This window comes from Pristiophorus japonicus, chromosome 8, assembly GCF_044704955.1.
Source record: "Pristiophorus japonicus isolate sPriJap1 chromosome 8, sPriJap1.hap1, whole genome shotgun sequence".
Taxonomy (NCBI): Eukaryota; Metazoa; Chordata; class Chondrichthyes; family Pristiophoridae; genus Pristiophorus; species Pristiophorus japonicus.
The window spans coordinates 172,454,805-172,482,002 of NC_091984.1; the positions used below are offsets into that span (position 1 = coordinate 172,454,805).

General features: G+C 44.6%; 1 protein-coding gene across 9 annotated transcripts in view; it reads left to right on the forward strand.

Moving 5' to 3' along the window:
• depdc5 (DEP domain containing 5, GATOR1 subcomplex subunit) overlaps nucleotides 1-27,198 on the forward strand; it is a 187,707-nt gene that overhangs the window by 23,876 nt on the left and 136,633 nt on the right. For 8 of the 9 annotated variants that reach the window (XM_070887542.1, XM_070887544.1, XM_070887545.1 and 5 more), the window contains exons 11-15: nucleotides 5,968-6,040; nucleotides 16,182-16,285; nucleotides 16,883-16,957; nucleotides 19,458-19,592; nucleotides 19,799-19,860. In XM_070887542.1, coding sequence (XP_070743643.1) covers nucleotides 5,968-6,040; nucleotides 16,182-16,285; nucleotides 16,883-16,957; nucleotides 19,458-19,592; nucleotides 19,799-19,860 — 449 coding nt within the window. Of the gene's footprint in view, nucleotides 1-5,967; nucleotides 6,041-8,395; nucleotides 8,477-16,181; nucleotides 16,286-16,882; nucleotides 16,958-19,457; nucleotides 19,593-19,798; nucleotides 19,861-27,198 lie in introns of those variants that run through there. The other variant, XM_070887547.1, reaches the window with a different exon arrangement.

Here is a 27,198-nt window from a genome sequence, read left to right on the forward strand (position 1 = left end):
ATTTTCTAAATGTCCTGCTACTACTTCCTTAATAATGGACTCCAGCATTTTCCCAATGACAGATGTTAGGCTAACTGGTCTATAGTTTCATGCTTTCTGTCTCCCTCCTTTCTTAAATAGGGTCGTTACCATTGCGGTATTCCAATCCGCTGGGACCTCTCCAGAATCCAAGGAATTTTGGTAGATTACAATCAATGCATCCACTATCTCTGCAACCACCTCTTTTAAGACTCGAGGATGCAGGCCATCAGGTCCAGGGGACTTGTCCACCTTTAATCCCATTAGTTTGCCGAGTACTTTTTCTTTAGTGATTGTTTTAAGTCTCCGCCCCCCCCCCCCCCCCTCACTTATCAATTATTGGGATGCTTTTAGTGCCCATTGTTAAGACCGATACAAAATATTTGTTCAAAGTCTCTGCCAATTCCCTGTTTCCCATTATTAATTCCCCAGTCTCATCCTCCTAAGGGACTAAAGTTTACTTTAGCTACTCGCTTCCTTTTTATATACCTGTAGAAGCTCTTACTGTATGTTTTCATATTTCTTGCTTGTTTACTCTCATAAGATATCTTCTCTCTCCATTTTTTTTTTGCTGGTTTCTAAAATTTTCCCAATCCTTTGGCCTTCCACTGTTCTTCACAACATTGTGTGCCTTTTTTTTCAATTTGATCCCCTCCTTTACTTCCTTAGTTATGGTTCATCCTTCTTAGAGTCTTTCTTTCTCACTGGAATAAATCTTTGCTGAGAGTTATGAAATATCTCCTTAAATGTTTGCCACTGCTTTTCTGCGGTTCGACCCTTTAATGCTGTCGGCACAAATAGTTACAAATAGGTATGATAGAGACATGGCTGCAAGGACTGGGAACTAAACATAGAAACATAGAAAATAGGTGCAGGAGTAGGCCATCCGGTCCTTCGAGCCTGCACCACCATTCAATAAGATCATGACTGATCATTCCTTCAGTACCCTGTTCCTGCTTTCTGGGGAATATTCAGGGGTACTTGACAATTCGGAAGGACAGACAGAAAGGAAAAGGAGGTGGGGTAGCTCTATTGATGGGATGGAATCACTGCAATAGTGAGAAAAAGATATTGGCTCAAATGATCAGGATGTTGAAACAGTTTGGGTGGAGATAAGGAATAATAAGGGGAGAAAGTCATTGGTGGGCGTAGTCTATAGGCCCCCTAACAATAACAACTCTGGTCGGAGCATAAACCAAGAAATAGTGGAGGCTTGTAAAAAAGGAAACGGCAATAATCATGGGTGATTTTAACCTCCATATTGATTGGCCAAATCAAATTGGTCAGGGTAGCCTTGAGGAAGAGTTCATAGGGTGCATAAGGGACGGGTTCCTGGAGCAGTATGTAACAGAACCAACCAGGGGGCAGGCTATCTTAGATCTGGTCCTGTGTAATGAGAAAGGATTAATAAACAATCTCCAAGCCAAGAATCCCCTTGGAATGAGTGATTATAGCATGGTTGAATTTCAAAATGGAAAAGGGTAGCTAAAGTAAATGTTGGTCCCTTAGAGGACGAGACCAGGGAATTAGTGATGGGGATGGCAGAAACTTTGAACAAATATTTTGTATCAGTCTTTACGGTAGAGGCGCTAAAAATATCCCAATAGGGGAGAGGAACCTCACACACACTAAGGAGATGGTACTCAGTACGATAATGGGACTAAAGGCGGATAAATCCCCTAGACCTGACGGCTTGCATCCTAGGTTCTTAAGAGAAGTAGCGGCAGGGATAGTGGATGCATAGGTTGTACTTTACCAAAATTTGCTGGATTCTGGGGAGGTCCCAGCAAATTGGAAAACTGCAAATGTAACGCCCCTATTTTTTTTAAAAAAGGAGGCAGACAAAAGCAAGAAACTATAAACCAGTTAGCCTAACATCTGTGGTTGGGAAAATGTTGGAGTCCATTATTAAAGAAGCAGTAGCAGGACATTTGAAAAAAATATAATTCAGTCAGGCAGAGTCAGCATTGATTTATGAAGGGGAAGACATGTTTGACAAATTTGCTGGAATTCTTTGAGGATGTAACGAAGAGGGTGGATAAAGGGGAACCAGTGGATGTGGTGTATTTAGACTTAGAAACATAGAAATTTACAGTGCAGAAGGAGGCCATTCTGGCCCATTGGGTCCGCGCCAGCCAACAAAGAGCCACACGGCCCTTGGTCAGCAGCCCTAGAGGTTACATATAAGCCTATCAACAATGATAGAGGCAAACAGCACCCAGCCCAACCAACACCCCTTATACTAAAACATTTTACACGCCACCCCAACTGGAGCCATGTGATCTCCTGGGAGAGGCAAAAAGCAGATAAAAATGACTTCCAGAAGGCATTTGACAAGGTGCCACATAAAAGGTTACTGCACAAGATAAAAGTTCACGGTGTTGGAGGTAATATATTAGCATGGATAGAGGATTGGCTAACTAACAGAAAACAGAAAATCGGGATAAATGGTTCATTCTCGGGTTGGCAATCAGTAACTAGGGGGTGCCGCAGGGATCAGTGCTGGGACCTCAACTATTTACAATCTAAATTAACGATTTGGATGAAGGGACCGAGTGTAACGTACCCAAGTTTGACTGCGATACAAAGTTGGGAAGAAAAGCAATGTGTGAGGAGGATACAAAAATACTTGCAAAAGGACATAGACAAGCTAAGTGTGTGGGCAAAAATTTGGCAGATGGAGTATAATGTTGGAAAGTGTGAGGTCATGCACTTTTGCAGGAAAAAATCGAAGAGCAAGTTATTATTTAAATGGAGAAAAATTGCAAAGTGCTGCAGTACAGCGGGACCTGGGGGTCCTGGTGCATGAAACACAAAAGGAAAGTATGCAGGTACAGCAAGTGATCAGGAAGGCCAATGGAATCTTGGCCTTTATTGCAAAGGGGATGGAGTAAAAAAAAGCAGGGAATTCTTGCTACAGTTATACAGGGTATTGGTGAGGCCACACCTGGAATACTGCGTACAGTTTTGGTTTCAATATTTATAAAAGGATGTGCTTTCTTTGGAGGCAGTTCAGAAAAGGTTCACTAGGTTGATTCTGGAGATGAGGGGGTTGACTTATGAGGAAAGGTTGAGTAGGTTGGGCCTCTACTCATTTGGAATTCAAAAGAATGAGAGGTGATCTTATCGAAACATATAAGTCTATGAGGGGGCTTGACAAGGTGGATGCTGAGAGGATGTTTCCACTGATAGGGGAGACTAGAACTAGGGGGCATAATCTTAGAATAAGGGGCCGCCGATTTAAAACTGGGATGAGGTGGAATTTCTTCTCTGAAGGTTGTAAATCTGGAATTCGCAGCCTCATAGAGCAGTGGAAACAGGGTCATTGAATGAATTTAAGACAGAGATAGACAATTTCTTAACCGATAAGGGAATAAGTGGTTACAGGGAGCGGGCAGGTAAGTGGACCTGAGTCCATGATCGGATCAGCCATGATCGTATTAAATGGCGGAGCAGGCTCAAGGGGCCGTATGGCCTACTCCTGCTCCTATCCAAGTTCTTATGTAGCATTATTTTCCCAGTGCACTTTAACCAACTCTGCCTTCATGCCTTTCTAATTACCTTTATTTAAATTCAAGGCACTAGTTTGAGACCTAACTTTCTGACCCTCAATGGTATTTGAAATTCTACCATGCTATGATCGCTCTTCCGAAGAGGATCCTTTACGCTGAGATCATTAATTAATCCAGTCTCATTACACATTACCAGATGTAAAATAGCCTGCTCCCTGGTTGGTTCCACAACGTATTGTTCCAAGAAACCATCCTGCATACAGTCTCTGAACTCTTCCTCAAGGCATCTTTGCCAATTGATTTGTCCAATCAATATGAAGATTAAAATTGCCCGTGATTATTGCCGCACCTTTCTTACAAGCCTCCATTATTTATTGATTTATGCTCTGTCCTACAATGTGGCTACTGTTTGGGGGCCTATAGACCACTCCCACCAGTGACTTATTTCCCTTATTATTTCTCATCTCCAACCAAACTGATTCCACATCTTGATCTTCTGAGCCAAGAATTATGGCTTCTAAAAGTGTGCCCATAGCCAACATTGGACTAATTGACCTATAGTTACTCAGTTTATCTTTCTCGCCGTTCTTGAGGTGCTATATTGGCTCCTTCCCAGTCCCATGACACAATTTGCATATTTAAGGAGGAATTTAAAAAGTGACCACAGCTTCTGCTGTCTCTTGTGCCGCCTTTTAGTCACCCAGTGTGCAGCCTTCAGGGCCTGGTGATTATCCACCTTGAGTTCTGTTGCATTTAGAACCAATTCCTTTTCTACAGTTGTTCTTCACCTACATTTGTAAAAAAAAATTGCAAAATATTCATCGAGTATCTCTGCCATAACTTCATCCTCCACAATTGGATCCCTCCTTCATCCCTGCATGGTTCTTCCCTTTATTCTTTTACTTTTTATATGCCGAAAAATCCCATGCCTTTTAATATTCTCGACTAGCTTTTTTCATGTTCCCCTTTAATCTCTCTCTTCACTTCCCCACTGCACTTTCTATATTTCTGATGCTTTTGATAAGTTTTGTAAGCCCTATTTTTATTATGTGACTCCCCTTTGTCGCCCCAATTGCTAACTTTTCAAACTGGTTACTTTGAGCCAGATTCCTTCATGTGTTGAATTTTGCCTTTTTCTAGTCCAGTACCTTTATCTTTAAATCTTCATTATCCTTTTCTGTTTTTACATTGAACCTAACTATGTTGTGATTTTTATTTCCTAACTGTTCTGCTATGTTCATTAGTTATTTGGCCTCCTTCATTAGCCAGAACGAGCTCGAGCAATGCTTCTTTCTTTCTCGGACTAGAACCATAGAGCTAGGAAGCAGTCGTGAATACATTCTAAACCACATTCCCCACTTTGACCACGAACATTACTTGCATACAAGACTATCGTGGGACAGTTAAAATCACCCAGTGTTGCCCAGTTTTCTTGCATCTCTCTCTGAACTGTCTGCAAGTCCCCTCTCTCGTCTCCACTGTTTGGAGGCATCAGTATAGGTTCTGCCATTGCCCTCATTGTTAGCCGTTTTAATGGGACAAATATTGAATTGGGCTCTTCTCATTGTAACAGAAGAAATTGGACAGAGCTGAATAAGGTGCAATTAGCCAGAAAGCTCATGGACTATATTAATCATAGAATGGTTACAGGACAGACGGAAACCATTCAGCCCATCAAGCCCGGCTCTCTGCAAGAGCACTTCAGCCAGTCCCACTCCCCCGCCCTTTCCCCGAAGCCCAGCAATTCTTTTTCCTTCGGGTACTTATCCAATTCCCTTTTGAAAGCCATAATTGAATCTGCCTCCACCATTCTTTCAAGCAATGCATTCCAGATCCTAACCACTCATCTGCAAATTTTGAAATTGTGCCTTGTCCACTCAAGTCTATTAATATATATCAAGAAAAGCAGTGGTCCTAGTACCGACCCCTGGGGAACACCACTGGATACCTTCCTCCAGTCCGAAAAACAACTATTCACCACTACTCTCTGTTTCCTGTCACTTATCCAATTCCGTATCCATGGTGCCCCTGTCCCTTTTATTCCATGGGCTTCAATTTTGCTGGCAAGCCTATTATGTGGCACTTTGTCACACGCCTTTTGGAAGTCCATGTACACCACGTCAACTGCATTGCCCTCATCAACCCTCTCGGTTATCTCATCAAAAAAACTCAAGTCAAGTTAATGAAAAACTATTTGCTTTTAACAAATCATTGCTGGCTTTTCTTAATTAATCCATACTTGTCCAAGTGACTTAATTTTGTCCTGGATTATTGTTTCTAAAAGCTTCCCCACCACCGAAGTTTATGGGGACATTCGTGGCTTGGTCTGCTTCATGCCCCTCTCTCTGGTTGTCACAACAGTCTCCTGACTATGCTTTAACAAGGTATGACTCGTATCACATCATCTGTGCTCACAGCCCAAGTGTATTTGTTACAGATGAGTTTCCTGAGAGTCACCGACCCTCCCTTCAGCAGGATCACGAGGGGAGATTCTACGAAGACTTTTATAAGTAAGTCTTTGTGTTTGTTTGTGCCAGTGTGATTTTCCTTCCCACCAACTCCATGGTACATACGATTTCCTGAGTGAGACCTGAAACATTTTAGGCTGTCAGCTGTCTAACCTGAAGTGACTCCATTGGAGGTCAGAACTTCTGACTGACCAGCACTGGGTCCTTTTATATTTCAGCTTTCAGTCGATCGCGGGTGTAAGATTTTGAGATATGTATTTATTTGGCCTCGATGGGATTTTGGTTTAATTTATATGATGATGTGGAGGTAAATTTGCTTCAGAGTTCCAGAGAGAGATAAGCAACTGGGATGTTGTTGATGACAAATAGTTGAAATACCAGATGAATCCCATGTATTCTCACATGCCACATCAGTTTTGAGACAATGGAGGCTGTTGGAACATTCCTTGTAGTTTGCACCTTCACTGTTAGAATGGTCTTCATTCACTATGCTCAGCTGAGGTGAGCTTGGCGAATGGACATAGTAACTGTCATAGTTCCCACATCAAGGGACAGTTTTGCATTCAAGGCGGTACCCTTGATTTGCAGTTTGGCGCGCAGATCCTTGACCTACAGATCTGAGGCAGAGGTTATAATTCCTTCTGTTTCCCTCTGTCTTTCTATTTGTCCTCTCTCTGACCTTTTCTGTAAGAGTCTTTTTCTTTCTCTCGCTCGCTCTCTCTCTCTCTCTCTCACGCGCTAGCACTCTCGTTTTCTCTTTCTCTCTTTTTTCTCTTTTTCTCTTTCTCTTTTTCTCTTTTTCTCTTTTTCTCTTTTTCTCTTTTTCTCTTTCTCTCTTTCTCTCTTTCTCTCTTTCTCTCTTTCTCTTTCTTTCTCTCTCTTTCTCTCTTTCTCTTTCTTTCTCTCTCTCTCTTTCTCTCTTTCTCTCTTTCTTTCTTTCTCTCTTTCTCTCTTTCTCTCTTTCTCTCTTTCTCTCTTTCTCTCTTTCTCTCTTTCTCTCTTTCTCGCTCTCATCTTTCTGTTAGCTGTCATACTAGATCTGGAGGCGTGATCTTGCCTACCTATCCAGACATATCTAAGAACTACCGCAACATGCGTGGGTGAGGGAGAAACCGGAAGCTGAAGTTTAGAAGGGAGCAATGGAGGATCTAGCTGGCCATAGAGGGGTCCTATAGAGATTGGGCAATGAAGCACTTGTATCTGATTGAAACCAGTCATATGATAATTGTGGACCAATGAGATAGCTCAAAATAGATGCACCAGATGGACTGATGCAACTTTTTATATAATGTGTTTTAGTTTAAGGGTATGAAGATGAGGTATCTTAGTGCTGGGGAATGAATCAGCTTCCTATTTCATGTGTCCAGTGTTGTAACTGCCACGTTAAGTGTAGCACTGTTGGATGCTGAGTAAAGGTTCCTGTACTCCAACCATGTGCCTTACTTGCAACCTCTGAGGAATGCCCTTGCTGTGCTGGCGTGTCATTTTTCTATTCCCAATACCAGCCATCTTGTGGCCTCGTTGAGAGGTTATCAAATGTGCTGAATCAACTGGGTTTATGCTCTTGGACCTGTGTTGAGTGTCGTGAGTTGACACAAGGGGTTTCCATCCCAATAGTCATGCCAGTTAAAGCACTTTAAACTGTAACCTGAGTATTCTGGCCCATATTTATTTGTTGACCTATTGCAAAAATTTGACAAAATGACACAACTTTCAGAAATTAACTTGTAGAGAAGAGTCATGACTAATACAGGTGACACGTCCAAAATCCGGAAACCTCGGGACCGAGTCCATTCCAGATTTTGGGTATTTCCGGATTTTGGAACATCTTTCCGACATCCTGAATCCGGAAGCGACCAGGCCAAGGTTCGGGTATTTCCGGTTTTTGGAACATCTTAAGGGAGGGGGGAGGGGGGGTGGGTGGGGAGTCCAACGACGGGGCGAGGGTGGCACAAGGCGGGGGAGTCCGGCGGCTGATCAGGTGGGGAGCGACATTGGGTCCAGATTTCGGAACATTTTCCGGATTCCAGATGACCCCACCACGGATCAGCCCGGTGTCCGGATTCCGGAACATTACGAGTTTCGGAACTCCGGATTTTGGACACTCAACCTGTAATAGCATTACTTCAGGTTCTTATGACTGGCCAGCAGAAAACTGCAGAATGAAACCGTTTCATTTGTCTGAATAAAGGCTCCAATTGAAAAAAGCTTTTCAACCGAAGATTTCACTCCAAACATTCCTGCCTCTGTTTAAAGTTTTTTTCCCCATTGGTGAGCTGAATTAAATCTAAGAGCTGTGCAAACATCACTGACATTTCTTTGCCCCGTCACAGAGCCATCATTATATAGAAAATCCATTCAGGCACTGCCCCCGAAGGCCATCGTGCAAATCAATTGAAGCATATAAAAGGGTAACAAAAGCAAAATACTGCTTGGAAACCTGAAATAAGAACAGGCAATGCTGGAAACGCACAGCAGGTCAGGCAACATCAGAAACCGAGTTCACGTTTCAGATAGATAATTGGAAAGTATGGTTATTAAGTGATACGGACAATGGGTGGGAATTGGCATTAAAAAGATGGCACAGCCATGGCTAACAAAAATGGTGGAGCGACCTGATGGACTGAATGGCCAATTCTTCTTCCTATTTCCTGTATGGTTTCTGACATTGCTCACCACAAAATTAAATCAAAATGCATCAGATTTGGGAGCAAGTATGTTTTCAATTTAATTTTTCCTAGAATTTTCTTCCCTCCCTGTCTCTCCTGAAGATGTTGCCTCCTCTGTGGGTGTAAATTGCAGAAGACTGGTCAAACTGTTTTTATTTAGTCCTATTTTCTTCTAAAGACTAACTCGTGTTGCGGTAAACTTACTCGGACCATTCTTTGTATGTGCCTCGACGCAGTAAATGCTAGAAACATAGAAAATAGGTGCAGGGGTAGTCCATTCGGCCCTTTGAGCCTGCACCACCATTCAATGAGTTCATGGCTGAACATGCAACTTCAGTACCCCATTCCTGCTTTCTCGCCATACCCCTTGATCCCCCTAGTAGTAAGGACTACATCTAACTCCTTTTTTAATATATTTAGTAAATTGGCCTCAACAACTTCCCATGGCAGAGAATTCCACAGGTTCACCACTCTGGGTGAAGAAGTTTCTCCTCATCTCGGTCCTAAATGGCTTACCCCTTATCCTTAGACTGTGACCCCTGGTTCTGGACTTCCCCAACATTGGGAACATTCTTCCTGCATCTAACCTGTCTAAACCCGTCAGAATTTTAAACTTTTCTATGAGATCCCCTCTCATTCTTCTGAACTCCAGTGAATACAAGCCCAGTTGATCCAGTCTTTCTTGATATGTCAGTCCCGCCATTGCGGGAATCAGTCTGGTGAACTTTCATTGCACTCCCTCAATAGCAAGAATGTCCTTCCTCAAGTTAGGAGACCAAAACTGTACATAATGCTCCAGGTGTGGCCTCACCAAGGCCCTGTACAACTGTAATAACACCTGCCTGCCCCTGTACTCAAATCCCCTCGCTATGAAGGCCAACATGCCATTTGCTTTCTTAACCGCCTGCTGTACCTGCATGCCAACCTTCAATGACTGATGTACCATGACACCCAGGTCTCGTTGCACCTCCCCTTTTCCTAATCTGTCACCATTCAGATAATAGTCTGTCTCTCTGTTTTTACCACCAAAGTGGATAACCTCACAGTTATCCACATTATACTTCATCTGCCATGCATTTGAACACTCACCTAACCTATCCAAGTCACTCTGCAGCCTCATAGCATCCTCCTCGCAGCTCACACTACCACCCAACTTAGTGTCATCCGCAAATTTGGAGATACTACAATTAATCCCCTCGTCTAAATCATTAATGTACAATGTAAACAGCTGGGGCCCCAGCACAGAACCTTGCGGTACCCCACAAGTTACTGCCTGCCATTCTGAAAAGTACCCATTTACTCCTACTCTTTGCTTCCTGTCTGCTAACCAGTTCTCAATCCACGTCAGCACACTACCCCCAATCCCATGTGCTTTAACTTTGCACATTAATCTCTTGTGTGGGACCTTGTCAAAAGCCTTCTGAAAGTCCAAATACACCACATCAACTGGTTCTCCATTGTCCACTCTACTGGAAACATCCTCAAAAAATTCCAGAAGATTTGTCAAGCATGATTTCCCTTTCACAAATCTATGCTGACTTGGACCTATCATGTCACCTCTTTCCAAATGCACTGCTATGACATCCTTAATAATTGATTCCATCATTTTACCCACTACCGATGTCAGGCTGACCGGTCTATAATTCCCTGTTTTCTCTCTCCTTTTTTAAAAAGTGGGGTTACATTGGCTACCCTCCACTCCATAGGAACTGATCCAGAGACTATGGAATGTTGGAAAATGACTGTCAATGCATCCGCTATTTCCAAGGCCACCTCCTTAAGTACTCTGGGATGCAGTCCATCAGGCCCTGGGGATTTATCGGCCTTCAATCCCATCAATTTCCCCAACACAATTTCCCGACTAATAAGGATTTCCCTCAGTTCCTCCTTCTTACTAGACCCTCTGACCCCTTTTATATCCGGAAGGTTGTTTGTGTCCTCCTTAGTGAATATCGAACCAAAGTACTTGTTCAGTTGGTCTGCCATTTCTTTGTTCCCCGTTATGACTTCCCCTGATTCTGACTGCAGGGGACCTACGTTTATCTTTATTAACCTTTTTCTCTTTACATATCTATAGAAGCTTTTGCAGTCCGTCTTAATGTTCCCTGCAAGCTTCCTCTCGTACTCTATTTTCCCTGCCCTAATCAAACTCTTTGTCGTCTTCTGCTGAGTTCTAAATTTTTCTCAGTCCCCGGGTTCGCTGCTATTTCTGGCCAATTTGTATGCCACTTCCTTGGCTTTAATACTATCCCTGATTTCCCTTGATAGCCACGTTTGAGCCACCTTCCCTTTTTTATTTTTACTCCAGACAGGGATGTATAATTGTTGTAGTTCATCCATGCGGTCTCTAAATGTCTGCCATTGCCCATCCACAGTCAACCCCTTAAGTATCATTCGCCAATCTATCCTAGCCAATTCACGCCTCATACCTTCAAAGTTACCCTTCTTTAAGTTCTGGATCATGGTCTCTGAATTAACTGTTTCATTCTCCATTTTAATGTAGAATTCCACCATATTATGGTCACTCTTCCCCAAGGGGCCTCGCACAACGAGATTGCTAATTAATCCCCTCTCATTACACAACATCCAGTCTAAGATGGCCTCCCCCCTAGTTGGTTCCTCGACATATTGGTCTAAAAAACCATCCCTTATGCACTCCAGGAAATCCTCCTTCATCATATTGCTTCCAGTTTGGTTAGCCCAATTTATATGCATATTAAAGTCACCCATGATAACTGCTGCACCTTTATTGCATGCACTCCTAATTTCCTGTTTGATGCCCTCCCCAACATCACTACTACTGTTTGGAGGTCTGTACACAACTCCCACTAACGTTTGTTTCCTTTTGGTGTTCTGCAGCTCTACCCATATAGATTCCAAGCTAATGTCCTTCCTAACTATTGCATTAATCTCCTCTTTAACCAGCAATGCTACCCCACCTCCTTTTCCTTTTATTCTATCCTTCCTGAATGTTGAATACCTTTGGATTTTGAGTTCCCAGCCCTGATCATCCTGGAGCCACGTCTCTGTAATCCCAATCACATCATATCTGTTAACATCTATTTGCACAGTTAATTCATCCACCTTATTACGGATACTCCTTGCATTAAGACACAAAGCCTTCAGGCTTGTTTTTTTAACACCCTTTGTCCTTTTAGAATCATGATGTAGTGTGGCCCTCTTTGTTTCTTGCCTTTGTTTTCTCGGCCTTCCACTATTGCTTTTTACCTTTCTACCATCTGTTTCTGACTCCATATTACTTCACCCTGTCTCGCTGCATAGGTTCCCATCCCCCTGCCATATTAATTTAAACACTCCCGAACTGCATTCGCAAATGTTACCCCTAGGACATCAGTTCCAGTCCTGCCCAAGTGAAGACCGTCCCTTTTGTACAGGTCCCACTTCCCCCAGAACTGGTTCCAATGTCCCAGGAATTTGAATCCCTCCCTCTTGCACTACTGCTCAAGCCACGTATTTATTCTAACTATCCTGCTCCCTGTCCTCTGATTAGCACGTGGCACCGGTAGCAATCCAGAGATTACTACCTTTGAGGTCCTACTTTTTAATTTAACTCCAAGCTCCCTAAATTCAGCTTGTAGGACCTCTTCCTGCTTCTTACCTATATCATTGGTACCTACATGTACCACGACAACTGGCTGTTCACCCTCCCTCTCCAGAATGCTCTGCAGTTGCTCTGAGACATCCTTGACCCTTGCACCAGGGAGGCAACATACCATCCTGAAGTCTCGGTTGCGGCTGCAGAAACTCCTATCTATTCCCCTTACAATAGAGTCCCCTATCACTATAGCTCTCCCGCTCTTTTTCCCGCCCTTCTGTGCAGCAGAGCCACCCATGGTGCCATGAACCTGGCTGCTGGTGCCTTCCCCTGGTAAGTCATCTCCCCCAACAATGCTAGTGGGCTATTTGGCCATGAGGGTATTACAGCTTACTCTGTTCATGTCCATGGCAGTTGATCAGCAAAGTTATGGGGTAGGTGTTCTTATCTTTTCCCCCTCCAGCCTGGGAAGCTGAGCCCATTTATAACACACAAGCCAATGGTAACTCGGCACAGAATCCAGCACAATTCAATGGTAAGAACATAAGAAATAGGAGCAGGAGTAGGCCATTTGGCCCCTCGAGCTTGCTCCGCCACTCAATAAGATTATGGCTGATCTGATCATGGACTCAGCTCCACTTCCCTGCCCGCTCCCCATAACCCTTGACTCCCCTATCGCTCACAAATCTGTCTATCTCCACCTTAAATATATTCAAAGACCCACCATCCACAACCCTCTGAGAGAAGAAATTTCTCCTCATCTCAGTTTTAAATGGGTGGCCCTTTATTCTAAGACTATGTCCCCTAGTTTTAGTTTCCCCTACGAGTGGAAATATCCTCTCTGCATCCACCTTGTCGAGCCCCCTCATTATCTTATAAGTTTCAATAAGATCATCTCTCATTCTTCTGAGCTCCAATGTGTATAGACTCAACCTATCTTCATAAGTCAACCTCCTCATCTCCGGAATCAACCTAGTGAACCTTCTCTGAACAGCCTCCAATGCAAGTATATCCTTCCTTAAATATGGAGACCAAAACTGTACGCAGTACTCTAGGTGTGACCTCACCAATACCCTGTACAGTTGTAGCAGGACTTCTCTGCTTTTATACTCTATCCCCCTTGCAATAAAGGCCAACATTCCATTTGCCTTCCTGATTACTTGCTGAACCTGCATACTAACCTTTTGTGTTTCATGCACAAGGAACCCCCAGGTCTCTCTGTACTGCAGCACTTTGCAATTTTTCTCCATTTAAATTATAATTTGCTTTTCTATTATCTATGCCAAAGTGGATAACCTCACATTTTCCCACATTATACTCCATCTGCCAAATTTTTGCCCACTCACTTAGCCTGTCTATATCCCTTTGCAGATTTTTTGTGTCCTCACAATTTGCTTTCCCACCCATCTTTGTATCATCAGCAAACTTGGCTACATTACACTCGGTCCCTTCATTCAAGTCATTAATATAGATTGTAAATAGTTGAGGCCCCAGCACCGATTCCTGCGGCACCCCACTAGTTACTGTTTGCCAATCGGAAAACGACCCATTTATCCCGACTCTTTGTATTCTGTTAGTTAGTAACTTGGCACAGAATCCAGCACAAGCCAACTGTACCTCAGCACAGAATCTAAACCTAGGATACTGATTCTCTAGCTCAGTGCCAATATGGTTTGAAAAAAGGTGGTTAAGTTAGCAATGTGAGACTGAACTGGCAGCATAAATGAATCTTCTCCTTGCTCCTCGCCTCTCCTGAAAGCAGTTTCTCATCAAGCTGTTGGTTCCATGGTTGACAGTTTCTCCAATATCTTGCCCAAATGGTCAGTCTTTATGTGTGACTCTAAACATTGAATGCCAGCAAGTTATTTCACTTTGGGTCGTTGTAATTGAGCCTGATCCTATCCTTCTCCACTGTTCACTGCCATTATGGAGGAATTCTGGATGTCGTGCATTTCTTCCCCTCTGTCGTCTGGGGACACTGAAGGCAATTGTAGTCCCCCTGCAGTTGCCCACCTAAGATCTAATTTCAGCCCCCGTCTGCATGGTTTCGACAATGTAGCCCACTGAGCCAAGACACAGACAACACTTGCATTCTTGATGGTAATGTATTTGCTTCACGGGGTGTTTGCTTAAGAATTCCTAGCAACACATTGCTATTCAGAACTAGTTGGTTTATTAGCAAAGGTTTAACAATCACACTACAAATTACCAGTTCATCTACTAGACTCACAACCACCTTCCTCATCGTGGATTCCCCGAACCCAACTGGCTTGGGTTTTATTCAGTCTTGTGAACATCACGGAACTGGCTAAGCCACTCTCAATTCAACAGCTCTAACTATTTTGTAGGAAAACAATTAAATCAATGAGGGGGGAAACACACCAAACACTTTCAAACAAGTGCCCCCTTGTTTTTTTTTGAGGGCACTAAAACACAAATTATACAAGTGCCCCCTGGATAAAAGGGAGGGGGGGGGCACTAAAACCGGCACAATAAACAAATTAAACTTTAGACAAAATATCAAATTAAAAGTTGCCGGGGGTGATGATGCACTCCAGTCCCTCCGGTGCCCACCTCTTGCGGAAGGCTGCGAACGTACCGGTGGACACCGCGTGCTCCATCTCCAGGGACACCCTGGCTCGGATGTAACTGCGGAAGAGAGGCAGGCTGAACGACTCTCAACTGCCCGCTGCCTGGACCGGCTGATGGCACCTTGGCCATGCCCAGGAGTAGTCCTACGAGGAGGCCTTCAGACCTACCTGCTCCCCTCCGCACAGGGTGCCCAAAGATCAGGAGTGTGGGACTGAAGTGCTACCAGAATTTGAGGAGCAGCCCCTTCAAATAATGGAATAGGGGCTGCAACCTTGCACATTCCATAAAAACATGGAACACGGACTCCTCCAGACCACGGAAACTGAAGGCGGCCTGGGAGCCCGTGGACCGGCTTTAAAAACTTGTTGCACGGGACTGCCCCATGCACCACCCTCCAGGCCAAGTCCCCAATAAATAGTGAGAGGACTCCCGCGTAGAGTGCACTCCATTGGGGACCCCCGCCTCCTCCGGACGGCAAGATGGTGCGCCATGGCGTGTCCGGACGGCAGACGAGGATGGCAAGGTGGAGACTGTGCAGGAGCAGCCCGTACAGGAAACCCCTCCACGCAGAACTGAAAGGCACGGAGGGGATTTCCCCGAGGAGGCTCCAGTTGTGAGGCGCCGGCTCCTGAGGGAGGTTCTGGTACTTGGCGCCGATGAGGAGTTCTATCCGGACGGGGGTCAGTTCGGACGGGATCTCTCCACGTGCTTGAGCCTCCTCGACACACCTAACGGAGTCAGGGCCCAGAGCTGTTTTTAGCGACTCGATGGCATTTCAACAGCTCTACAACTCTTTTGCTTAAGTTAATGTCGGAAACCTGTGACATGCTCACAGGTACATACATTACTTTGACTAACTATGCAAACTCTTTTATGAGCTGCTTTTGAGCAGTCCCCCAAGGACAAGAGCAAGGGAGTTTGCCATGTTTGCTGTGCTCAGCTGTAAGAATTTACTAATGAGGAGGTGCAGCTGATTGCATCAATTTAATTAGTAAAATGAACATCTTCACTTGCGAACGTCAAGATCTACAACAAATAGAATGACCACGGGACATGGTTTAACTTGCAGCTTTGAATTACTGCAGGTCCCCTGAAGCAGACACCAGATAATGGCAGAAGGCGACCTGGAGTGTGCATAAATCGTGTCCTGCTATCCGGCTAATCGCTCTCTCTGCTTTGTGGCTTCGTGGCTTTTTTAATTGGATCCAGCTGTATATGCTGGCAATTTTCACAGGGGATGTGGGACTTTTTGTACAAATATATCAATTTAGTAAGGGCCTAAATTTGTAAATGATCTCAAAAATCAGCAGGCTGAATTCTGGATTGATGGTGTTTCTTTGTTTTCCAATTACTGTTGTTTTCCCAGAGTTGTTGCCCAGAATGAAAGACGGGAAGAGTGGACATCATTACTTACCACAATTAAAAAGCTCTTCATTCAGTATCCTGTGCTGGTGCGGTTACAGGAAGCAGGTACCTGTCACAGTGACATTGTGAAGTGTGTGTGTGTGGGAACTATCACAGTGACATTGTGTGTGGGGGAGGGAACTATCACAATGACATTGTGGGGGGGAGGGGGAACTTTGACAGTGACATTGTGTGTGGGGGTGGTGGGGGGATGGGAACTATCACAATGACATTGTGAAGTGTGTGGTGGGGGGGGGGGGGTTGGACAGGGAGCTGCACTGGGAATGGTTTAAGAGAAATCTGATCTCTAGTCAAATCATTAAAAAATAGATTGCATTCTGGTAGAATACCTGTGACCCAAGACTGTGAAGCACTTTCTTTCTACGAAGTCTTTGCTTACTTTACCTTGTCCATATATTTTGTGGAGGGTAGGTGGATGGGTTCCCCTCAAGGTGAGGGATTTCAACACTGGAATGAAATCACTTCTTGCCCTCAATGGCAATTGCTGTCTGTGTAATTTATGCCGTGAATACCAGTATCACAGGAGTTGGGCTGCCGAGCAATCACCTGTTGCTGCAGAGTGAATGGTCACTGATGGAACTGTAACGTATTGAAACCTTTGTCATTGTACAAACCACACTGCTGCTTTTCTTCGTTCCCTAGATGGCTTTCCACGTGGACAGAACTCTACAGCGGCCCAAGGAAACTATTTGGAGGCCATCAACCTCTCCTTCAATGGTGCGTATCGGTGTGCTGTTTAATTCATGTTCAAGGGATTGAACAAAGTGAAAACTAACTAGGTTATTCCAATGGATAGATAGATGCACTGCCAGCTGTGGTTATAACCCAGATTCACCACAAAGGCCCAATTCACTTCTTGGCCTGTGCTGTTAGCTGATCACAGCCAGGGCAGCAGTTGCACCCCACGATTGACTTCAATGCCCCTGGGCTGGAGTGAGAGAAATGAGTCAGTAACTCCACCCATGACCGCTGTCCAGTATCTTCGAATCGTAGAAATTTACAGCACGGGAGGGGACCATTCGGCCCATCGTGTCCGCACCGGCCGACCAAGAGCTACCCAGCCTAATCCCACTTTCCAGTTCTTGGTCCGTAGCCCTGTAGGTTACGGCGCTTCACATGCACATACAAGTACTTTTTAAGCGTGGTGAGGGTTTCTGCCTCTATCACCCTTTCAGGCAGAGAGTTCCAGACCCCCACCACCCTCTGGGTGAAGACATTTTCCCTCAACTCCTCTAAACCTCCCCCCAATTACTTTAAATCTATGCCCTCTGGTTGTTGATGCCTCTACTAGAAAAGAGTCTGTGGAGAGCAGGTTTGGGCACAGGAGTATTTCCGCCCCCACCCCCGGTGTTAAATCGCCTTCCCACAGTCTCTGTCAAAGCTCTCGTAAGTGAGGTACAAGAGGGCTGCTGGCTGCTGTACTCGACATGAATCGGTAATTTCAGGAGGAAAAATTGGAAGGAAGACAGAAAAACTGAAATGTTTAGCACTAGATTATTCTAGGTCCGTTGGATGAGAACAAGGCTCTGAAAAACTTTCCTTTCATGAAATGCAGTGGGATTTGCTTGCTATTATGGGTTCTTTAAATGGGGATGTTGCTTTGGCAATAAAAGTGGAGAGTAGAAGTGTGGAGTAAATAAGCATTCCTAAAATATAATCTAGCTGGGAACTTAATACACTGTGAGGTTGCAAGCTATCATTTGTAATTGGCTCTTATTCCACCCCCCCCACCCCCAATCCCAGTTTTGAGCTTTCCATGTGTGATCATTAAGCAGTGTGCAGGGATATTCTGTATGTTCTAGGAAGGCTCGGCAATTAAACTCCTGACCCTGTATAGCACCATCACATTTACTCGTGCTTATTGGGCCTGTATCAGGAACAGTCAGGGTTTTGGAATTGGAGTTGACCGATTTTTTTTTTTATGGGAATCGGTTAAATTTCTAATTTTTTTCAGCGATTTCAACAGATAAGTGTCTTGTAAATGTTTTTTGGAATTTTTTTTTCCCCTCCCAAGGCCTGGCAAGTGGAGCTGAGATAGAGGATCAGCCTTGATCTTATTGAATGGCGGAGCGGGCTTGAGGGGCAGTATGGCCTACTCCTGCTCCTATTTCTTATGTTCTTATTTTGTACTGTAGGTAGAATTGGAGTTTTGCATCAGGGATAAAGATCCTGCTGTGGCGAACTGATAAAATTCCTGGTGCTAATTAAATTCAATCCTTCAGAAATACACACGTGCCTCACCACCTTGCCATGCCCGCTTCATTTCCTTGCTACTTTTTTGCTTTTTATTCTTTTATTATTTTCTAGTTTTTCGCATGCATAAATTTCATTTTCTCTTTCATTTATATTGATCTGTTTCATCCATTCTCCATTTAGTTCCTGTCTTACTCTTTCTCAGGCTTGTGTTGGATGAAGGCACGGTCAGTTTCAGAAGTTAATTTCAGTATATTTAGGGGTCGTGTTCTGCATGTGTACAGAACAGGCCAAAGACTGTGACCAGAATTCAAAGTACAGCAGGTTGATGGAGGAAAGCTGGACTTGTGATCCAGGTCAGGTGAAAGTCATGAGGACAAAAACCAGGACTGATTGCTTGGCTGTCTTTTCTCTATCCGATGATACTCTGAAATAGGCTGTCTAATTACACAACAAAGCAACCTGTGTGTATTTGTCAGACCCTATTTGTGCTGATCTGGCTCTGAATATGTACGGTTTCTATGAATGACTTCTACTTTGGGACATTGAATAAATTTAAGACAGAAATAGACAGTTTCTTAAACCATAAGGGGTTATGGGGAGCGGGCGGGGAAGTAGAGCTGAGTCCATGATCAGATCAGCCATGATATATAATGGTGGAGCAGGCTCGAGGGGCCGTATGGCCTACTCCTGCTCCTATTTCTTATGTTCTTATGTACTTTAGCAGTGAAAAGTGCCAGTGCTGGGATTGGCCACATCAGATGTCCTTAACCTTTGTCTGAAGTGCTATTTTTTCCACATTTTATGGGTCTGCAGAATTGGGCAGAGATTACACAGACTCATATAACGTGGGTCTTTGCAGCTGGCAGACAGGGTTTTGAACCTGGCCCATTGAGCCACCTACTGCCACTCTCAAACAAAATTGAAGTAAACTGATTTAAATGTGTTGACATAAATTGGTCTCGCTCTCTCACAAGTATTATTTGCTGGGTGTTTATATAAAATCTTTTCTTTGTTCATTTAGTGTTTGACAAGCATTACATAAACAGAAACTTTGACCGCACTGGGCAGATGTCTGTGGTTATCACGCCTGGGGTGGGAGTGTTTGAAGTTGACCGGCTGCTGATGATTCTTACCAAACAGCGGATGATCGACAACGGTGAGCTTTGGTATTTGTGGCAGTTTTTAATGTTGATTGTCCAGTGCTCTCTGCCACTTAGCTGCCTCATTTCCGCCCCATCCCCCTCTGTGTTGGGGAAAGCACGAGGGCTTTGTCGGGCAAAGAATGGAGAATCCTTGGCTTTTTTAAGAAAAATCTTTTAGTTGCTCATGAACTTTTTTTTAATGTTTATTTCCTGTGCGCAGGTATTGGTGTTGACCTGGTGTGTATGGGTGAGCAGCCCCTTCATGCTGTGCCGTTGTTTAAGGTATGTGTGACTCCGTCTGGCCTGTGTGGGTACAGATTGATACTTGTTTAAAGTGCTGCACGTGATCAAAATGGCTCGGATATCTGTGGAGGTTTCAAATTTTGTATCAACTATTCGGACTGATAACACAGATCGTGCAGCAAAACTGAGGTTTACAATTCACAAATGATCAGGGACCCAATTTATAGATCGGAGCAATTGGTTTCTGTTGATGGATCAGCCAGCCGAGCTTATCGATGGGATCTGGAGGGGTAGACCTGTCGCTGAGGGCTAAGATTCTTTCCACTCTTCATGCAGCCAGTGCTCTAATAGGTAGGGTGATCCTAGCTGGACAAGCATTTGGAAACCAGCCAGCGCTTTTTGCTGGTAATGTGTGCAGATTTAGGCAATTGAACGGCAACAACTTGGGTCCCTGAGCCTTGACTCTCGTCTACATGTGCCTGTATTCTGGGATTGGGTAAATGAGATGTGTCTTTACAGAGAAACAGTGCGCAGTTCATATCGGGCAAATGGAGACTGTTTATGTGGAGAATCCTATATAGCAACAGGAGTCAGCCATTCAACCCCTCGAGCCTGTTCTGCCATTCAATTAGATCATGGCTGATCTGTATCTTAACTCCACCAACCCACCTTAAGTACAAGAAATAGGAGCAGGAGTAGGCCACTTGGCCCCTCGAGCCTGCTCTGCCATTCAATAAGATCATGGCTGATCCGATCATGGACTCAGCTCCACTTCCCCGCCCGCTCCCCATAACCCTTAACTCTCTTGGTTTTGTAACTCTTAATACCCTTACCCAACAAAATCAATCTCTGTTTTGAAATTTACAATTGATCCTCAGCCTCAACAGCTTTTTGAAAGAAAGTTCCAGATTTCCACTATCCTTTCTGTGAAGAAGTGCCTCCTAACATGATCCCTGAACGGCCTGGCTCTAATTTTAAGGTCATGCCCCCTTGCTCTGGATTCTCCCACCAGAGGATATAGTTTCTCTCTATCTACCCTAGCAATTCCTTTTAATCATCTTAAATGCCCCTTCATTTTCTATACTTGAGGGAATTCAAGTCTCGTCCTCATAATGTACAATTAAGCCTGGTACAATTCTGGTGAATCTGTGCTGCATCCCCTCCAATAAATCCTTCCTGAGGTGCGGAGCCCAGAACTGAACTAACACATGACCCAAAATAAATTCAGTTTCTGAAACTAGTTGATCTAGTTTAACTTGGTCAGCAGAAAAATGGCTGCATGTTAACAAATCAAGTAAACCTGATGAGTCTAAAGGGATCAATGCAAAGGTAGTCTTCAATTAAAAGCGAGGTTGGCAGAGGAACGTCTGGGTGCAGCGTAACAATGGCAAGTGAGCGACAGTCTCCCACCCCTCTGATGATGTGTCTCTGCAAGAAACAGACTTGGATAGATTAGGTAGAACATTCGACTTACTAGCACCTGACGGAACGGAGCATGGGGACACTGGTTGGATTTCTGCCACTCTGAATTCTCTCTTGTTGAGGGGAATGGTGGGGGGGATCATCTTCACAGTCCGAGGCATGGGAGGAGATGAGCTTCTGGGAATGAATGCTCCAGCATGTCCCTTACGAGAGGATTTGGGAGCAGTACAATAATCAAGCTCCTCCATTTAAATAATCAGCCAAGGGTTAATTTGCAAATGGCAAATTGGACACAATGGGCCCAAGTTTCCACATGATTTGCACCTGATTTTTTGGAGCAACTGGTGGAGAACGGACTATCTTAGAAATTGCAATTCTCCACATTTTTCTTTTTGCAGTTCTAGTCAGGTAGAACAGTTCTACTTTGGAACAGAATTTTTTCTTCAAAAGGGGGCGTGTCCGGCCACTGACGCCTGATTTCAAAGTTTCCACAGTGAAAACGTACTCCAAACTAAGTTAGAATGGAGCAAGTGAAGATTTTTGTAGAACTGAAAAAACCTGTTCTACACATTAAAAATTCAGGCGCAGGTTACAAATTAGGCGTCCAGAACGAGGGGGGGGGGGGGGGGGAAGTCATTAAATTCTACAATAAATCCTTATTTATACTTCTACAAATATTATACAAATAAATCCAACCTGAATAAACATTTATAAGCAAAGCAAAGAAAAGATTAAATAAACCATCTTCTTACCTGTGTGAAAGTGCTTCAGGCAGCCTCACAAGTTCGTTCGTTCGTTCCCGGTGGCAGGGAGGGAGGAGGAAGCCGTTCCCGACGGCGGGAGGGAGGGTGTGCGGGACCGACCGACCGCCTGCCCGAACGCAGCGGGGGGGGGGGGGAGTAAGACGTTCCCGACGGCGGGCGGGAAGGAGACAGTGAGAAGGCTGCAGGAAGCCTCAGTGCTGATGTGCTGATGGCAATGTGCTTTTATTAAAAAATGTTCAAAAATTAAACAGCTACAAAGAACTACAAAAATGGCCGAGTGCCAATGTTTTTTTCACACTGCGCATGCGCGAACGCTCCAACGCGCACGCGCAGCGTTGCCGGCAGGAAAAAAACTAATTTAAATAGTACCCGCCCCCCTCCCACTTACAAAATCGGCGCGAGTGTAGGCTCCGCCCCCCTGGGCGCCGCGCCAAACAGACAAGGAGCTGCAGGGCTCTTCAGAATCGCGAGCTTTTTTTCCAGCGCCGTTTTAGGCGCGAAAAACGGGCGCCCAGCTTGGAGGGGCACCCGTTTTTTATCGTGTGGAAACTTGGGCCCTATATAACTGGTGTATTTTTGACTGAGATTGCATTCTGATTACGCTCCTGTGAAGTGCCTTGGGACGTTTTACTATGTTAAAGGTGCTATATAAATGCAAGTTGTTGAATGTTGGATGGATACAATTGTACCTTTTTTTAAAAAAAAATTCTGCATATTTAGGACTAAAGATCTTCTCCTACCACCTATACATGATCGGCTTTCGTAACAAAATAAGCATGAAAGCTACTTAACCAGAATTTCGCGGCCAATTATAATGGTGCCTTGACTGCCAGCTACTGCATATGGTGTTTTTCAGATCAGCAAAAGCCCATGCGTTTAATCTGTTTTTTGGATGTGATGTGTGTTAGCATTGAAAGGCAAACACCGTGGCTCAAAACCCTTTCGTATTATCTCCACCCTGATCGCATGTCCAAAGCCAGATTGATAATAACATGGAAATTCATTTATTTACTGAGCTTCTTGCAGAATGGTGCATAGTTGATGCTCCAGCAAACCAAGTACTCGATTTCAAATGGACACTTGAATGACTGAATTTCTAAAGCTCCCCATCAGTTTAGCTGATGAAGGCTGTGAATAGCCTGGGCTTTGTGCTGAGCTAGTTGCTCTCAGCTGGGGCAGTGGAACGGCTACGACAATTGGTCCGAGCCTCCCCGGATTAGGGAGGGGAAAGTCGGCCAGCAATTCCACTTCCGATGACTATCCAATGATGTCTGCTCAACTCCCTTGCACTTGTGTGGATATCGGGTGAGGACAGGATTCGATTTGATTTTCCCCTGTGCCTTCAACATGTGGTCAAGTAGCCTGCTGATAGTGACCAACCACAACTTGCATTTATATATCGTCTTTAACCTAGTATAACATCTCAAAGCACATCACAGGAGCATAATCAGACAAAAGAACTGGCACCAAGCCAAAGATTAAGACGTTGGGACAGGTGTCCGAAAGCTTGGTGAAAGAGGTGTATTTTAAGGAGGAGAGAGAGGCGGAGAGGTTTGGGGAGGGAATTCCAGAGCTAGGGGATGAGGCAGCTGAAGGCATGGCCGCCAATGGAGGGGGCGAAGGAAATCGGAGGTGTACACGAGGCCAGGGTTGGAGGAGTGCAGAAATATTGGGAGGGTTATAGTGCGGAGGAGGTTCCAGAGATAGGGAGGGGCGAGGCCATGGCTGGATTTGAAAACCAGAATGAGAATTTTAAATTTGATGAGTTGGTGGACTGGGAGCCAATGTAGGTCAGAAACATCTGGCCTCTCAGGTAAGAAAGGCCACTTGGTGCTGGAGCGTATTGTCTGTCTGTTGAATTCTATTGGAGCAAGTAATTGTGTCTTCAGAAGAGAAAGAGGGGACGGTAAAAGATTCTGAAAAAATTATACTGCTTTCCTTGTTGCCGTTTGCAAAATCACATCTGTCTTCTGTTACTGCTTAAAGTTTCTTGGTTATCATAGAGAGAATTGCACTGTTGTGTTTGATTGGCTGGACTCCTCTCGCCACTCCCCAGTTTTATCCTTTTCTGCCATCCTCACAATGGGATGAATCGCTGCTTTGGCATTAGGCACTGCCAGGCCTTCAGTACTTCACCCAAGTGACCTTCTCCTGTGAGTGTCAGCAGGCCAATGGATTGTGGCGTGCAGTGCAGCTGGGCTTGTTCGCACACGCTCACTCTGCAGCAGGATTTTAACATTTCATTCACAATTGGAACACTAACACCGTTTAAAGGCTTATATCCTGCCCTTTTAAACTTTCTGAAAACTACTGAGACACTTGCAGAAACTCAAGTCATACTCATTCTTACCACTTCTCTTTTGACAGTCTCAGTACCGACGTGTACTTTTGAAGGTAGAATGCCCATTCCAAATGTGGCCTCACCAATGATCTATTAAAGGGAGAATAGCTTTTTCTGGCTTGCAGTCCAGTGTCCAATGGTTTTAACTGAGTACTCAGTTAATCTCATTGATGACAGTGCTGGCATTGATTGGAGAGTTGGGTTGTGATTATTGAGTGATCAGTACCATGTTTAAAGTTTTATTATCTTACACACATTAAAATCCACCTGTCGTTTCTGGTGTAGGTGCGATCAAGGACTTGTGGTTGGGATTGTTCATGCCAAGTATACTGCAGCTCGAGTGAATTCGAATACTGCACTGTCCTTTTATTTTCATGTACAAGGAATGGTGTACTTGCTTTTAGCTATATTGGCGGTTAGCAGAGGAATGAGGCAGGGCCTCCGCTCTACCCCTTTGTGTTTCTCCGCCTGGTGCAGGTCACAGACACACTTACTCGATGTCCAAACTGATCAATTCATCCCCAGGAAGAAACTTCAGTTTGTGGTAACTTTGCTTGAATTTGAGTGGCTTTTCTTCTTTAAATTCCCTTTAGTAGGAGCACACGGAGTAATTTGCAGGGCCGTTTACACTTTGTTTTAACAGTGTGACAGTTATCGATGTCTTTTGAACCACGCAGTAAAGATGTACTTTATCTTCTGTTTACCAAAACATACCATTAGGAGTTTTATTACAGTAAAGCTGTACTTTATCTTCTGTTTACCAATACATCCCATTAGGAGTTTTATTACAGTAAAGCTGTACTTTATCTTCTATTTACCAATACATACCATTAGGAGTTTTATTACAGCTCATTAAAATCTATGGGCTTACTGCAAGATGGCATGAAAAATTATCTGGAGTCCAAATATAAGATGGGCTGAGGAAGCTGAAGATTGGGAGATGTGGCTGCAGCCATTAGTTCTAATGAGTTTTCGAGGAATCCACTTAATGGCGAATGATACTCTGAGCACTGTACTCAGAACATCATACTTCAACATTAGTGGGAAATGACAGCCTGAAGTGATGTGGATTTTTAAGGTGGAGCAGTTCATTGAAGTGTAACAAATCTGTACAGAACCAGAAAGACAGCCAGCTCCAAACTTCCAAAAATACCACGCATTTCTCTCGTACACCTCGCATTCCCACCTGAATTTGCTGATGTATCCACTTCCACTACCTCCCTGGCAGTCTGCTTCATATAATAGACCTAGAAAATGCTGGCAACACTCCAGTCGGGCAGCATCTATAAGAGAGAGAAACCGAGGTATGTTTCAGGTCAATGACCTTTCGTCAGAACTCGTATGGAGCATGATCTTCTGAGCAGGGTGCTTAGAGTGTAATTCGCCATTCACTGCATTGTCTGCTCCTCTTAAACTCACTGTACCTAATGGCTGCAGCCACATCTTCCAGTCTTCAGGTTCTTCACTCCTCTTGGATTTGGACTCCAGTTAATTTTCGTGCCGTCTGGCTATCAGAACATAGTCTTGTCTTTTTTATTCATTCCTGGGATGTGGGCATCGCTGGCCAGGCTGGCATTTATTGCTCATCCCTAATACCCCTCGAGAAGGTGTTGATGAGCCACCACCGCTGCAGTCCGTGTGGTTAAGTTATTCCCATTGTGCTATTAGGGAGCAGTTCCAGGATTTTGACCCAGCGACGATGAAGGAACAGCGATATATTTCCAAGTCAGGATGGTGTGTGACTTGGAGGAGAACTTGGAGGTGGAGGTGTTCCCATGTGCTTGCTGCCCTTGTCCTTCTAGGTGGTAGAGATCATGGGTTTGGCGAAGAAGCCTTGGAGAATTGCTGCAGTGCATCTTGTAGATGATGCATACTGCAGCCAGAGTGTGCTGGTGGTGGAGGGAGTGAATGTTGAAGGTGGTGGATGGGGTGCTGCCAATCAAGCGGGCTGCTTGATGCCACACTTGGTCAAATGCTGATGTCAAGGGCAGTCACTCTCACCTCACCTCTGGAATTCAGCTCTTTTGTCCATGTTTGGACCAAGGCTGTAATGAGGTCTGGAGCCGAGTGGTCTTGGCAGAACCCAAACTGAGCATCTGTGAGCAGGTTATTGGTGAGTAAGTGCTGCTTGATAGCAGTGTTGACGACAACTGCCATCATTTTGCTGATTGAGAGTAGACTGATGGGGTGGTAATTGGCCGGATTGGATTTGTCCTTTTTGTGGGCAGGACATACCTGGGCAGTTTTCCACATTGTCGGATAGATGCCAGAATTGTAGTTGTACTGGAACAGTTTGGCTAGAGGCGTGGCTAACTCTGGAGCTCAAGTCTTCAGTGCAGCCGCTGGGATGTTGTCGGGGCCCATAGCCTTTGCTGTATCCAGTGCGCTCACTTGGAGTTTCTTTATCACTTAGAGTGAATTGAATTGGTTGAAGACTGGCTTCTATGATGGGGGGGACCTCGGGAGGAGACTGATATGGATCATCCTGGATCAACTGGTTGCGAATGCTTCAGCCTTGTCTTTTACACTCGCATGCTGGTCTCTGCCTGTTAGTTGTTTAATGGTCCATCACCATTTATGACTGGATGTGACAGGACTGCAGAGTTTTGATCTGATCCGTTGATTGTGGGATCACTTAGCTCTGTTAATAGTGGCCCTGAAATTCCATTTTGGCCTTCCCGTGGGCATTTGAGAAAAAAAATACGCAGCTACCTTTAACTGGTGCCCACGTTGGACTTTCCGATGCTGTGGCCTCCTTCGACTGCGATTCGCAGCACGTGCATGTCGACGCGTGTGCAGGCCTCGAGCTGGAGTCACATGGCTCTGGGCAGCTCATCAGGTAAAGTATCA